The 16,599-nt window shown below is 44.5% G+C and overlaps 1 protein-coding gene across 1 annotated transcript in view; it reads right to left on the reverse strand.

Moving 5' to 3' along the window:
- The window catches only part of MYO18B (myosin XVIIIB), a 361,792-nt gene that overhangs the window by 115,396 nt on the left and 229,797 nt on the right, over window positions 1-16,599 (reverse strand). Inside the window, exons 35-36 of the mRNA XM_036737706.1 lie at window positions 1,599-1,712; window positions 236-352 (exon numbers count right to left, since the gene is read on the reverse strand). Of these exons, the coding sequence (XP_036593601.1) occupies window positions 236-352; window positions 1,599-1,712 (231 nt within the window). The remainder of the gene's footprint in view (window positions 1-235; window positions 353-1,598; window positions 1,713-16,599) is intronic.

Raw genomic sequence — 16,599 nt, forward strand, 5'->3', positions numbered from 1 at the left:
ATCACCTACCTCACAGGGTTGTTGTCACAACCAACTGAGATGACGTGCTCAGCACAGTGCCTGGCACATGGCAGGTAATTAATCGATGTTTATTTCCTTCCTACAAACATGGCGCAAATTTGCATCCTTCGGGGTCCTGGGCACTGTGAATCTCTCTCATGGCACCTATCCGAGATTGCCCAAATATCTGCCCACCCACACCTGGGAGCCCTGACTTCTGGCTGAGCCTCCTTACCTGGGCGATGAGTTCTTTGTGTTTCTTCATTAGCTCGTTCAGATCCTCCTGGTCTTCATCGATACGTTTCAGGAGGTCAGCTCTCTCCAGCTGCAGCCGATATAGCTGCTCATCAACCTGGTATGAAGAAGGTGGGGCGCTCTTGAGATTACATGGAAAGTGAGACTGGGGGTGGGGGAGCCAGGGGAGTCAAGGTCGGGGAGCTGGTCACTAGGGAGTTCCCTTTTGTCAGTGTGCAGTTTCCTCCCCTTTAAAATAAGGGTGTGCAGGGCAGCTAGGTGGCGCACCAGCCCTGGAGTCAGGAGGACCTGAGTTCAAATGTGACCTCAGACAATTGATGCACTTATTAGCTGTGTGCCCTTGGGTAAGTCACTTAACTCCAATTGCCCTCCAAAAAAAAATAAGGGGGTAGGAAGCAAAACTCAGTGTTGTGAGATTATAATGGCCAAGCTTAGCCAGCCACAAAAAAAAAAGATGCATGAGAATACACTTCCTTTCCTTCTTTGCAAAGGTGGTAGTCTATGGGTTTGGAGCTCTGCACACAATGTGAGACTTGCTTGATGGGTTGGTTGGGTCTGTTGAATTGTTTTTTTTTTTCCTCTTTTATGTGCTTTGTCATAAGGGATTAATGCCTGGGTTAGAGGTAAAAACCAGGTGATTCTCAACACCCTCTGCCTCCTTTCCTGTCTCTGCCAGTCACAGAAGGAGGCCAAAACCATGTGTCTATCTGTTTTCTGCTTGGTCATCGACAAAGCATCCCCCACCGAGTGGACTGCCAACTGGTGATGAGCTTATCTGCACTTAGTCAGCAGACATTTCTGTTGCCAGGACCTCCCAGAGTTTGGGTCTGGAGATCGTGACAGGGTCCCCACTGCACCATGATGAGCCACAGAGAGAAGAGGGTAGGGATAGGGATGGGGACTGAGGTTTCCTCCCAGAGGAGGAAACTCCCTCCACCAATGTAGGTCCCCGCCTTCTCTGTCCTGCTTTCAGTCTTGGTCCTAGAGCACTGCCTAAGTGTTAAGGCTAAGTGCTTGCTCAGAGTCATTGCCAGGATGCATCAGAGGCAAGATTTGAACCCAGGGCTTCCTGGCTCCAAGGCTATCCCATTCTATCCACTACTTACTCCATAGATGTCAGAGAAGGACTGACAAAAAGTCTATGTGACAGCATCCTCAGGACCTCTTCGGTTTGCTCACTGTACAGCATCTTTCACTGACAGATTTATAACCTTGGGACTAGAAGGGGCCAGGCCAATGGGCAATGGGCTGTTTCCAGGATTGACTCACTCAAGAGTCCCTTCAACCGTGTGTGAATGTATGCACATGCTGGGGAGTTGGGGGTGGGAATGGAGGGTAAATACCAGATTCTTGTTCCTGGTAACGTTCTCCAGCTCAGTATGCATGTTCTCTAGGTCCTGGGCCAGCAGCTTCTGAGTGTTCTGAGCTTCGGCACACTTGGCTTCACTTTCTTCTAGCTGTACCCGGAAAGCAGGAGGGGGAGAGGAAGGGAGGGAGGGAGAGACAACAGGGGCGTGTGGGGAGGGGAAAGGAAGACAAGAGAGACCACTGTGAGATCTAACCTCCTCCAATTCCCAAAGCTGCCTCCTCAAATTAACTCCCTCCCATCCCCAGCCCGCCCTTCACCAGCAACATTATTTATGGTGAACTCTTGAGTGTTTTCACCTATTAAATTACATTGTAGTGCAATTGAAAAAAAATTATTTTGCCCTCACGGCAGTTAGTTTCTATTTTACAGTCAAAACGGCTCTCGATTTAATGGTTACCACACCATGAAATAAAGCTGCAAATGATGCTGGGCAGGCTCTTGAAGGAAGGCCTTGCTCCAGTGGCCATCCTCACTCACTTTGTAATGGGAGCCCTAAAACAAATCATCAGTTTCCTGAGTACACGGCCAGCACTGTCTCCCCACAAGGGCTGGGTCCCTGCTCCTGCTGTCTGCCTGGAAAGTCAGACAGGGAAGGAAGGAATCCTCAAAAATGGAGAAAAGGAAATGGAAGAATGTTGGGCTGGGGGTTGAGTCCAACATGGCCACGGACTTTCTTTTTCACCATGAGCAAGTCACTTCAACTACCAAGCATTTATTAAACACCTACTCTGTGTTTGGTGCTGCTCTGGGCACAGGGGACACAAATCTGAATGAAACAATCCCTGTGCTCAAAAAGCTTACAAGGATATATTTAAGGGCATGAGAATAAAGACCGATAGAGTAGTTCAGTATGAGAGAGTTGGAGGGATCAAGAAAAGCTTCATGTAGCAAGAGATGCCTGAGTCAACTTCACATACGGAGCATTAGATTCATTTTGTGATGCTGCCTTTACTGAATGATCACATCAGGTCATACATTCAAGATGGAAGAAACGCTGATGGCCATCCAGTCAAATCACCTTTATTTGACTGAGAGGTCAGAAGCCAGAGAGGATAAGTTAATTGTCCAAGCTCACAGAGTTGGGAAAATGGCAGACTTGAGATTTAGGGTCGTAGGTCCAGGGGTAGAAGGGACCTTGGAAGTCATCGAGTTCAACCCCTTCCTTTGGCCAATGAAGAAATTGAGGCCAAGAGACATTGAGTAACTTGACCTGGGGCACGCAGGTAGTTCATATGCTTTCTGCCATGACACATTGACAGACTAGAACTGGTCCAAAGGAGGGAGAGGAGAGTTGTGAGGATACAGGAGGCCATGGCATAGGAGGATCTGTTGAAGGAATTGGAGACATTCCTTGGAGAGGAGACAGTAGCACGACAGCCATCTGCGAGTGTGGCAGACAACAGGAGGCAGGATTTGGAGTCAGAAAGACGTGGACTTGGGTTGTGTGACCAGGCACCCATCTGAGCCTCAGTTTACTCATATGCAAAAAATGTAGATAAAATACTAATATGTGACATTTTTATATTTCTTTAATGTAGGTGATACAATGTCTATATATATATATATGTATATATATATGTATGTATGTATGTATATGTACACACATATCAACCCCATTTCTACAAACAAGGAAATTGAAGCTAAGAATCATAGAACTACAGAATTTGAGTTGAAAGAGACTCAAGTGTCCATACAGTTCAACTCAGCGATTAGCACATTTTTGTTGTTTAGTCATTTTCAGTCATGTCCAATTCTGTCATCCTATTTGGGGTTTTCTTGGTGAAGACACTGGAGTTGTTTGCCATTTCCTTCTCCGGCTTATTTTACAGATGAGGAGACTGGGACAAATAGGGTTAAGTGACTTCCCAAGGTCACACAGCAGGAAAGTATCTGATGCTAGATTTGAACTCAGGAAATTGAGTCTTCCTGACTTTAAGCCCAACACTCTATCTACTGCACTCCCTCATCCCAGTCCTTCTTCCTTCTTTCCAATGCCTGAGATCCTGGCTCCAGGGTATAGAAATCTGTCCTGGTTGTGATAGATTGCTAGTCAGCCACAGCCCCTAAGGAGCAAAAGTGTATCACGCCACAACCCCATAGGTCTAGAGCTACAAAGCTCCAAACTGCTGGTGCTGGAGCCAACAACCCTGTAATACGAGCAGAGCTGGAGATAGGGCAGACAAATCTGTAGCAATAGCACTGCAAAGCTCTGGCTTTCTGGTGCCAGGCCAAAGAACTAAGGAATAGAGGGACAGGATACCCGGAAAGGACCCTGTGTATGGGAAAACCTGTCCTGCATTCCACGGAGCCTGAGGGAAAGAGCAAAATACCCAGCTGGGGCCCATTCTGACCATTCAAAAGTCAGCTGGGGCAGAGATCCAAGTTGGTAAACTGTGAACCATGGTAAACTCGGCGTGGAAGGAGACCTAGATGCTTTGAGATTCAGCCCTGAGGAAACAACAGCAGTGAAACACTTACATGAACTGATGCGAAGTGAAGTAAACAGAACCATGAGAATGTTGTATACAGTAACAGCAATATTATGCTATGAAGAACTGGGAATGACTTAGCTACTCTCAGCAATACAATGATCCAAGACAAGCCCAAAGGATTAATAATGAAAGATACCATCTACCTTCAGAGAAATGACTGATATTCATTGAATACAGATTGAAGCATGTTATTTTTATTTTCTTTCTTCTTTTCTTTTATTTGAAACTTCTTGTAAAAAATGACTAATATGGAGATGTTTTACATGATTGCCCATGTATAACATATATGTGATTGCTTACCATCTCAGGGACAGAGGGAAGGGAAAGAAAGATAGAATTTGGAACTCGAAACTTTAAAAAAATGTTTTTAATGGAAAAAAGAAACAAAGAACCACCAAGAGACAGTGTCAGAAAGTGAATAGGAAAAATTAAGCAGGAGGCAGGGCAGGGAGACTGAAATTACTAGAAATCTAAGGAAGAATAAACCTCAAAGACCTTGAAAATAAACAGATAACTCATAAGAGAAAATATTAACAACAGAAGGCAATATGGCCTCCAGATTTAGTAAGCAAGTTCAGACATCCATGAATAAACGCTGTAAAACAAAGGAAAATGATCCAAAACTTGATGAAAATGAGGAGTCTGTGGAATTCCAAGAGAACATGGAACCACAACACACTGTCCCGGAGCAGTTCAGTGAGAAATAAGAATTATAAGAGCAGAATTTATGGCCTGCACAGCAAAAGTAATTAGTGGAAAAGAAAAAAATTGAATCTACAAAACAGAATAACAGATGGGAAATGAAAATATACAGAAATGAAGGATAATCTGGAAGAAGAGAAGGAAAAAACAATCTAAGGAGCATAGTTCTCCCAGAAGACCATAAGATAAAAAAAACCTTAACACCACAATGAAGTAAATAATAGAAGAGAACTACCCAGAACTTCTGAACATAGAAAATAAAATTCCTAATTGGAAATCCACATATCGTGTCCAGAAAAAGAAAAGAAAAAAATCAAGGCTGCAAACTCCAAGCCACATAGTGGTTAAATTTAACAATTCAATTTAGAAACACATTCTGCAAACCATCAGGAGAAAGACCTTCAAATACAAAAGAAAGGACATTCAAATAATGCAAGACTATTCTGAACCCACTAGAAAAAGGAGGAGGGAATGGAATAATGTGTCCTGAAGAGCACTGGAGCTCAGGATGCAGTCCCGGGTGACCTATCCTGCAAATGTGAACTTAGCCATGCAGGACAATAGATGGACATGCAACAACAAAGAGCCTGAAACATTTTTAGAAAGAAAATCTGAACTGAAGAGATTATTCACTCCTCAAACAATAGAAACACAGGAGGAGTGAATAAAAACAGCTGACCAGGACAGCAACAGGAACAGAGTGACGACAGAGAGATCAATAAGAGACTTCTTTCTGAATGTACACAAGGAGATGGGGTGATGGCAGAAATCTGGTAGAAATAACTGGACAAGGAACATTACATACAGAACCTGGTAATGCAGGTGATTCACCATTATTTTGTGTGGGAAGATACATTACAGGAGAGAGGAAGTCAGGACAGAGCAGCCCGGGATGTGTCAGGCTCAAATCAAGGGCTAGTAATGAGAAGGGAGGTGATCCCTACGGTCTTAGGAAGAGAAGATCCTGCAGAGATATGGGTGAGGTGGAGTAGGGGAAAGATTGAAAGGAGAGGGTAAGGAAAGAAGCCTTCCTTTGATGGTAGGAGTGGGGTTCCATTGATGAAGCTGCTATGGATGAAGAGAAATGGTCCATGAAGGGTGATGGGAACACTTCACTGGGAGATCTGGTGCTTGAAAAATCTATTCCTCCTAAATCAGGAGAGGGGAGTTGATTTGCTCAGGGTCACTGCTGATAAAAATCTGAGGTGGATCTGAACCCAGCTCTTCCTGACTTCAGTTCCAGCATTTTACCCCTATGCCAGGCTGTCTCACAGGATTACTGTAAAGCTCTGGTGAGATTATGTGCTATAAGGTTTCCATTTGCAAATGAACCTCCATGGTTGTTACTATTGGAGGGTCTGTCTATTAACTTTATTCTGTTTGGCTCCAAAGGGCAGAAGCAAAGGATAGAAGTTATAGAAGGCAAATTTCATCTCCAAGTCAGGAAACCTTCCTAACAATCCAAGCGGCCCCAACGTGAAATGGTCTGCCCTGGAGGAGCGGGGATAGTAGGGTCCCTCTTGCTGCAGGGGGACCCCTTGATGGAGATGTTGAAGAAGACATTCTTTGAGATGCAGGCAGGACTAGAGAGCTGCTAATGACTTTTCCAGAGCTCAAATGGGGAGACTCTGGGCAAGTGACAATCTCCCTGGATTTCAGTTTCCTATTTAAAATGAAGGGAAGAGATTCACTAGATTGTCCCTAATGGTCTCTTGTAGCTCAGAGCACCTATAATCTTTTGAACTCCTTATCCAAGTGACATTCTCCTCTCTGTGCCTCAGTTTCCCCATCCATAAAATGAAGGTGTTAACCCTAATGGTCTCTGGGGTCCCTTCCAAGCTCTAAACATACGATCCTATGACCATACAATACTGGGATGCTGTAGCTGGCATTTATATAACAGGCAGGAGGTGAACTCCTTAATAAAATCCCTTGTCTATCCATCTATCTGTTTCTGTCCCTCTTTCTCTCTTGCATTGTCTCTCCCTGTCTCTTTGTCCCTCCATCTATGTCCCTGTCTCTCTCTGTCTCGGTTTCTGTCTATCTCTGTCCATCTGTCTGTTTCTGTCTGTCACTGTCTCTATCTCTTTCTCTGTCTTTCTGTCTATTTCTCTCTGCCTCTGCCTCTTTCTCTCTCTCTCTCTCTCACTCACGTGAAAATCACTAGAGTTTTACAACTTACTATTCATGGACATTATGTTTCTCTAGTTGGGAACAGCAAAAGTTTCAGAGATTAAAACTTGAGGGCCCATTTCCCTTGGCAATTTGGGGTGATTGAGACACTCGAGAGGAAATGATTTAGGGCAGAAGCTGATCATTTGCATTGTTACAGCTTAATCTCCAGAGGAAATTAGATGTTAAGAGCTTTGGCTGCCTTGGCTGCTTTGGCTGCAGTTGGATTCCTTCCTCAGTGCCCTGCGTCAGGGAAGTTTCTTTTACTTTAGCAAACTGATAAGATGAGGCTGGCATTGATCCTCTCTGGTACCTAGAAAATCAGAATCCCCGGCAGTGTAGGGACCCACCTGCCTCCTGTCTGAGGGGTTATGGGAAGAATCATAGGATACTAGATTTATAGTTGAAGGGACCCAAGAGAGTAGCTGGTCCAATCCCTTCCCCTTCACAAATGAAAAAACTGAGTCCCAGAGAGGCTATCATAGAGTCTTTGGGGGAGATTTGGAGGACCTCAGAGGCCATCCAGTCAACCCTCTCATTTTAGAGATGAAGAAATGGAGGACCAAGACAGATAAGCAACTCACCAAAGGTCCCACAAGTAGTAAGGTTTGGAGAGAATTTGAACTCAAGTCCCTTGGCTCCAGAAGCAGTGTGACTTGACCGAGTCTAGAACCTAGACTTATACCTGGGTCTTCTGACCTCCGGGTTGGTGCTCTTTCCATCTTCCCCTGACAGCCCTTCTTCCACCCCCATCCCTCTTTTTCAGGAAAATATAAGATGTCCATTTGGAGGGCTTCAGGTTCAGCCCAACCACCTAATGTGGGAGCTCCTTCCCCTCTCTGGGCCTCGGTTTACCCCTTTCTAAAGTGAGGTGATTGCATGAGATCATCTCCAAGGTCCTTACCAGCTCAAAACCGAAAATCCTCTGACATTCCTCATGAAATCTATGGTGTGATTTCTGAGGCACAAGGAGGGGTCAAAGAATGAAGAAAATGGACCTCACATAGGGAGAAAGCAAGCAGCAGCAGAGACATTGGGGTAATAACCATTAGCCCCACTGTGGGCTGCAGGACCCTTAAGGGCCCTCAGGAAGAGGCCTCACATTTTGTTTCATCTTTGTACCCTCAGAGCTTCTCCCATGGTGAGCATCTTGTTGAACTGAGATTCTAGGCATATGCCCTATTCTAGTAGATCTCTGAGATTTCACTGATGTGCACAGCTTCCATTGAGGAAATGTCCTCTCCCAAAGCAGATCAACACTCCAATAACCAAGTCTTAGCCAGGGGCACTGAGGGGTTAAATGACTTGCCAGACATCGCCATGATGTGTCAGAGTCCTGAACCCAGGACTGCCTGACTCTGAGGCCAGATTTCCATCTACTCTACCACAAAAACTCTCTGATGACACCATTGGACACCAGTCCAATAACACTGAGGACATCAGTGACCTCAAATACACTTCCTCATGTTAAGAGATAATAGTGAGGGGGCAGCTAGGTGGCGCAGTGAGTAGAGCACTGGTCCTGGAATCAGGAGGACCTGAGTTCAAATCTGACCTGAGACAGATGACACATGGACTAGCTGTGTGACCTTGGGCAAGTCACTTAACCCCAATTGCCCTGCCCCCCCCAAAAACAAAAACAAACAAAAACAAAAAAAGAGATAATAGTGAGCAATAGCTAACATTTACATAGCATTTCAAGGTCTGCAAAGTGCTCTGGATCTGCCCCAATCCTGGGAGGTAGGTACTATTATTATCCCCACTTTACAGTTAAGGAAACTGAGGCTGACAGAGGTTAGGTGACTTGCTCAGGGTCACACAGCTATTGACTGAGGCATGATCTGAACTCAGGCCTTCCTGACTCCAAGTCCAACACTCTTTCTATTGTGTCACCCAGTTCATCTTCTTTGTGGCCCATACTTTGTATATGAAAGGACATTACTTGTTCCTGTACCAGTTAGACTAAATGGACCCTGATGCCCCTTCCAACTCTGAGATTCTATGAATTGAAAGGATAAAAACTCCAAGAGCCCCCCCCCAAAATGAATGGAATTTTGTTGGATGGGACCAGCCCCATGGCTGCCATGGTGCCCACTGAGCAGGCTTGGGGCTACCAACAAGTGAGCTTTAATACTGAGCATTAAAGGTTCCAATTCATTATACTTCTCCAGCTGGAAGAAATATAGGTTTTCTCTCCGGCTGGTTTTTCCATTATAGATGACCCAGTACTAGAATAACTCACCCCACATTATTTCCATATTAAAACAGCTTGATTGACATTTTTATGAAGTAATACAGGAGCTCATGTCAGGGCTGAGATCAAATCCTTCATGACCGTCAGCAGACTATTGCCCATTTCTTTAAAAATGACTTCCCTGGGATCGCCTCTAGGCAGGGAAGTCACAGGGGAGTCGGGTGTGACAACAAAGGACCACTGGCTGGTTCAATTCCTCAGAAGTTGTTATTGAAACAATATTCGCCTATCTCCAGCAAGCTCCCTCTGATGAAGCTGCTGCGATCCCCTACAAAGTACATGGAGAATTCAATTCTATTCAATAAGCATTTATAAAATCCCACTCTGTCCTAGGTCCTGAGCTGGCTACTGGAGATACCATACCAAACCAAAACAAAACGGTCCCTTCCCTCTAGAAGCGTACATTCTCCTGGAAGAAAATGACATACCCAGAGAAGTAAATATAAAAATATGCAAAATAAAAAGTGGGGGTTTCCTTGGGGATGAGGAAGGACTAACTTCACTTCCTTTCCATGAGCAAGGAATGGCTTGTGCTTCTTAATTCTGTAGTTATCAGGCTGCTGGAATACTTGTTGCTGGCCCTCTATATCTTGTTTCCTAGAAGACTTTCCATCTCTAGCTTCCATGACTTTGCACATGTGGTGACTCCTTCCTGGAAAAGAGCTTGTTCTTTTGCCTTGTGGAAACCCTAGCTCCCTTCAGGGCTCAGCTCAAGTATTAGCTCCCATGAGAGACCTTTCTGAATCTCCTTATAGGGGAGCATCCTTGCCCCCAAGAATTAACTTTGTAGTGTATTTGTTCATCTCAATATGCACTCTATTGCTTCCCCTCCACCCCCATTGTATGCTCTTGGCAGGCAAGAACTGTCTCCATTTATCCCTAGTACCTAGCATAGGGCTTGGGATGAAGCAATAACTAGCATTAATATAAATTTGTAAAGCGCGTTACAAATATAATTTCACTGGATTCTCACAACTCTGTGTAGTAGGTGGGATTGCTGTTCTACTGTTCAGTCATTTCAGTCATGTCTGAGTCTTTGTGACCCCATTTGGGGTTTTCTTGGAAGAGATACTGCAGTGGTTTATCATTTCCTTCTCCAGATCATTTTACAGATGAGGAAACTGAGGCAAACAGAGTTCAGGAACTTGCCCAGGGTCACACAAGTAGAAGGTTGCCATTCCTTCTCCAGCTCATTTTACAGATGAGGAAACTGAGGCAAACTGAGTTAAGTGACTTGCCCAAGGTCACACAGCTAGTAAGTTTGCCATTTCCTTCTCCAGCTCATTTTACAGATGAGGAAACTGAGCCAAACAGGGTTGAGTGACTTGCCCAGGGTCACACAGCTAGTAAGGGTCTGAGGACACAGTTGAACTCATGAAGATGAGTCTTTCTGATTCTGGGACCGGTGCTCTTCACACTATGGCACCACCTAGCTGCCAGGAGGTGTGGTTATTACCCCCATTTTACTGATAAAGAAGCTGAGACCGAGTATAATGGCAACCATGCTGTCATACCCAGGATGGCTGCTAGTACATCTCCTTTTATCTGCTTTACCAAGGATAGAGAGCTGTTTCAGGGGTCAACAATCTTTCTTTTTTAATCACATAAAATACAAACACAGGAAATACAGAGGAGAGAAATAAAGACCAACAGACAGGGCTCTATTGCCTGAATCAAAGCTTTACATCCACCACTGAAGCAAGAGAGCCTTTACCTCTGAGGAGTCGGGGAGCTCTGAGCATATGGCCACTCAGTGTCTCGATCAGGGAATCACAACATCTTTCTCATAAGCAAGCCCCCAAAGCAAAAGCTCACCTCTCAGAAATATATACTCTTTAGGCTCAGTGCCTAATTAGAAATTAACAAAAGGTGTGTGAGCCTTCCTACAAGCAAGCAAGCTTCCCTTAATGGGCTCCACATGAGGACTATTGATGGGCGGGGAAGATCTTATTCCCCATTAACCTTACAGAGAACTAGAAAGAGACTGAGACAGGATTTGAACTCATGGCTTCCTGACTCCAGGCCCAATACCCTATCTATGTAGGCATTTAAATGCTTTTTAATTGGAATTGAGTTGAATTGAGTCAGACTGTGACATTTGTGGGGAGAACACACCCTGAAGATTACAGAGATTTTGTGTCTGTAACATCCCTGGAACAGCTCCCACCCCAACCCCATGCACAGGGCACAGGTAAGTGGCACCTTGCTGAGATAGTTCTACCTCACCAATTTTGATTTGGAGCTGCAAGCTCATGGATTTAAGCCAGCATTTGAAATTGCACCCTCCGACTTCAAATCTAGAGCTCTCTGCTGCACTGCAATGTAGATAAAAGTTGTAATTAAGACATTTCCCTCTCTGGGTCCTGGGATAGGGTGACCTTGAAAGGACTGAGGCAGGTACCAAGGAGCAGCCCACCTTCCTGGGAGAAGAGGGAGCTCAGAGACCCCAGCCCACTTTCTATGGCTCCTCCCACTCCCATCCTGCCTCTGTCTGTGCCTCCCATCACCTAGACTTCAGACCCCACTCCCCCACACCCACCCCAATCTCCTAGATTACCTTGGTTGATTTGATGACAAACACCATGCATATAATGAGTAGAGAACACAAACTATAGAATAGGAAATCCTTGAAGGGGGAACTGCTTACCCTTTCTTTTGGTACCCAATACCTAGCATAGAGTAGGTGTTTAATAAATGCTCATTGAATTGAATTAAAGGTATTCTACAGAGAGGGGAAGTGAGGTTCCCAGAGGGGAAATGTCTCACCCTTGGTCACACAGCTAGCAAGTGGCAGACAACAGGATTTCATCCCAGATCTTCCTAACTCTTCGGTAAGAAGGACTCCAGCCATTAGGTAAGCATGCAGGAAATGTTTGCTGACTGACAGGCGCTTTGGCCTCATCACAGATCCCAACACCATATGTTTCCAGGTACTTGTGGCTGAAGACAAAAAATACACCATGCTGAGCTCTCTTTTCTGCTCAAATATGAGGCTTTGTCTTCCCAGAGACAAGGACAACTGAGAATCTCCTCCCTGGGTCTCTCTCTGCTTGGTGAATAATGTTGCCTTTTTTCTTGCTTTCTCCCCACTTTCAAGCTCACAGACTGTCCTCTCTGCTACTGCTCTCTCGCCAGATAATGTCCAGAAGAGGGCAGCCAGAAAGCTGGGGAGTGATTGGAAGGATAGGGGTGGGGGCAGGGGGGTTTAGCCTGGAGAAGACGAGACTCAGTGAGGGGCAAGGTAACTGCTTTCACATATTTGGAGGGCTTCACAGGGAAGAGGGATTAGATCCCACCACTGCCCCCTTTGCCTCTGTGGGCAAAACTAGGCACAATGGCCATCAGCTGCAACAAAGTCAATTTCGGTGTGATATCAGCAAGAACCTCCCAACAATGAGAGGTGTTTCAAAGTGGAGGGGGATTCCTCCCCTTTACTAGAGATATTTAAGCCAGAAGCTGGATGTTCTTCAGGTACAGGTTGGCCTAGATGGGTCTCTGAGACTCCTTTCAGCTCTGACATTCTCCAAATACTTCTCTGCTCTCACATTTCAGAATCCCTCAGTGCTAGGATCTTCTCTCTTTCTACTTTCAAACTCATTAATTATAACACTCTGTCCTAAAATCCTCTCATCCGCAGTCAAGTGAAATGACATACTCATGAACCAATACCTGGATAGAAAGCCTTCCAAGATAAACAGCTAAGTCTCTCATCTTCCATCTTCTCTTTCTCCCTCCCTTTCCCTCCTCTCATTTCTTTTCCGCTCTCCCTTTCTGTTCCTTTTCCCTTCTCTTCCTCTTCTTTCCTTTTCCTTCCACTTCTCTCCCCTCCTCTCCTCTCCCCTCCTTTTGTTCCCCTATTTTCTTCCCTTGTTCCTTGCTTCCTCTCCTCTTCCCTCTTCCCTCCCCTCCCTTCCTCTCCTCTCCCTTCCCTTCCTTTTGTTCCCCTCTCCTCTTCCTCTTTCCTCCCTCCCTCCTCTCTTCTCTTCTCCCTTCTTTTTGTTCTCCTCTCCTCTTCCCTCTTTCTTCCTCTCCTCTCCTTTCCTTTTGTTCCCATCTCCTCTTTCCTCCCTTCCCTTCCTCTCTTCTCTCTTCCTTTTGTTCCCCTCTCTTCTTCCCTCTTTCCTGCCCTCCTCTCCTCTAAGTCAGAACATTCTGTTCCTATACCCTCTTCCTTCCCAATCACAGCAAGAAACCTTCCCACCCGGGCAGAGCCAATTAAGATTCCCACCACAGACACATAAAACACAAGCTGATGAATGCCACTGCTTTCCTCAGCTCTGCCATCTTGCTTGCTTTGAATACCTGTGTAAAATGTTTGCTTTGGACTTATTAAGCTGCTAAATGAGCTGTCCAAGCATAGAGAATGCTAAGGGGAATAAACAAGCTCAAGATTCAGCAAAGGTGTTCTAGCTGGGCCCTGGAAAGTAAGGAAAGTAGGTGAAGGAAGCAGGGAAACCTTATTTAGAAATGATAGAGGTGGTAGACTAGGGGTGCAGAACAGTGAACATGCTCTCTGACTCAGTTGCTGTGTTGGGAAATTTTGCTCACTTTTAGTTGTAACAAGGGATGGCTCTCCTGGGAGGGGGTGGGAAAATATATTTGTAAAGAAAGAGGATGAAAAAACAGAAGTAATCAATAGAAACTTTAAACAGAAAAAACTGAAATAGAATATGTCATCCCAGACAGCACAGAGGATTCAATGGGAACCAAGGAAATGTTCCCAGCAAGAAGAGAAGCCAATTCCAACATGGAAGTGGGTGATACGAAATTTGAAAATCTAAAGCTGTTTTCCTAGACACTCCAGCTTATTATTTGCTCTCCAACAGTGACATCAAAGAGATATTTTTCAAGAAAGCTAGTCTGCCATGACTGAGTGCAAAAGGGTTATAGATGTGCCCCCCAAATAACATCCTCAACTTCCCTGTTGTGGGCATCTCTCCCCCAAGACAGTAGAAGATGAGACACAGTGATTGTCTGAGGGGGGCACAAGCATCTCAGAGTATAGATAATCGAGTTCTGCTCCAAGCTTTATGACTGTGGGGGAGGAGACATTGATCAGGGGACCCTGGATCAAAGGGAAATCGCAGAAATGTAAAGTCTTAAATAAATGTGCATCTACATTTTGTTACCCCTTTAGTAGGCGTGAAGAAGTTCTTTAGGCAAGCTTGATAAAATTCACACTTTAGGGAGTGAGTCAAGATTCTAAGAGGGTGCACTATGGCAACTGAGAAGAAAGCCAGCTCTAAGGAGTATGAGCTCTGGCAGTCAAAAAAAGAGCCAGCTCTGAAGAATATGAGCTCTGGCAGTCAAGAAGAGAGACAGCCATAAAAGAAAAGCCCACCTTTTGAAGGGGAATTGCTTCTCCCTTCTTGACATAGAGACAGGATTGCTCTTACCTCTCCTGCAACATCTTTTTTTCAGCAGAGTCACTCACCCAGAAGGAGACACATGTCTATGAGCTGAGATTCGAACCCAGATCTTCCTGAACCCAGATCTTCTTGATCCCACATCAAGCGTTCTGTCCACCAGGCTATACTTCCTTTTGGTCTCATATATCAATGGTTATTCCTAGAAGGTGACTTGAAGATATATTACAATCCTATCATTTTACTGATGAGAAAACCCAAGGGCCAGAGGAAGAACATGACTTGCCCAGGGCCACAAGGTAAGTTAGTGGCAGGGCCAAGATTTGAAATTTTCTCCTTGTGCCTAAGGCAATGGCCTATCCCTAATCTCACTACTTCTTTTGTTGGGAAAATTTTTTGGTGGGTAATAATATTTTCCTCGTGTACTTTATGGAGCTATTGTAGTGGGTCAAAAGCAGTATAACTGGATTAAAAATACACTGAATCCATAAGACTTGGGTGGAAGTCTCATATCTTCATCTCATAAGCCATTTGATCTCAAGAAAGTCAGTTTATTTCTCTTATTCTGAAAGAAAAATGTGCATAAAATATCCTCCTGAGAAAATTAGAAGGGTCATAGAACAGGGATTTTTTTTAGAGCTAATTGAGCCCTTAGAACATAGAATGTCAAAGCTGGGAGGATCCTGAAAACAGAAAATGTCAAGAGTGGGAAAGAATCTTAAAGCATAGAATAAAGAATGGGAATTTATAAACCATAAAACTCTATAGAAATGTGAGCTGTTATTACCCTCAAGTGGCAGAACGCATGTGAATGTGTCTTTTAAAGCATCGAGTGCTGGACAAATATAAGCTATCATTATTATCCATTATTGCTAATAATCACAATCATACATGATTATCCCAAGTTCATTTGTCTCCTTCTATTGCAGGGGGCTGGGCAGTCTCCCTGGCTCCTCATGAGAAGAGGGAGAGGTGGGTTTTCCACTGAAGAAGATGTGTCAAACCATGCCAATTAGAAACTCAATGGAAAAGGAAAAATTCAGCTAAGACTTGTCATCCTCTTTGGTGTTTATGTGGGGAACAGAGACATTAACCACCTTGGGGATTTTAAAAGAGGCCATGGGGCCAAAAGAACCAATGGGGGAGAGGGAATGAGTGGGGAGAGAAGTGCCAAAGGGAAATGACAACTGTGTCCAATGTCCTAAGTGGAAGGGACAGCCTGAGGCACCAAGGAGATGCCAATCAGGGCTCAGAAACCTCTCAGCCATCGAACCTCAGACTTAGGAGGGACCTCAGGGTCCATCTGGTCTGATTCCAGCAATTGAATCAGAATCCCCAGCAGGCATGTCCATGAGAAGTATTGTGAGAATCAACGGAAATAATGCATTGAAAGCACTCTGAAAAGAGTAGAGCCCTGTGTAAACCAATCTACATGCATTTATTAAGTGCCTGCTGTGTGCCTTCCTCTGTGGTGGGCACCAAAACACATTTCATACATAAATAAGAGTTATTATAATAATGACTATTGTCATTATCAAGTCCTTGCTGCACAATGACAGATGACAATGATAATCTAGAATTAGCTGTGGGACCTCAGACAGATCACATAACCTCATTGAACTCTAAGGATCATGGTATCTGCCCTGTCTTTGAAGATATATGACACAGGTGTTTGAGGATAAAAAGGCTAGAAAAGCATTTTGCAGCAGTATTGTTACATGGTTATAATTTCATAAAAGTCACAGGACCACAAGATGAGAAAGTGAGTCCCACAGGGAGAGGATGGTACATAAATCATTTTAGGCTTTAAAGGAAACCCTGTTTTTATTCATTTCTCTTTAAGAGAATAGGACTGACTCAATCAGTTGTTGAGAACACTTTCTCTGCCCATAATTGTCTGTGACACACAGAGGAACCTTGCTCTTTTGGGGTGGTGGTGGCAGCCTTTATAATGCCCCATCACCTATTTGTTAGGAATACTTGGAACTT

Source organism: Trichosurus vulpecula, chromosome 1, assembly GCF_011100635.1.
Source record: "Trichosurus vulpecula isolate mTriVul1 chromosome 1, mTriVul1.pri, whole genome shotgun sequence".
Classification (NCBI taxonomy): domain Eukaryota; kingdom Metazoa; phylum Chordata; class Mammalia; order Diprotodontia; family Phalangeridae; genus Trichosurus; species Trichosurus vulpecula.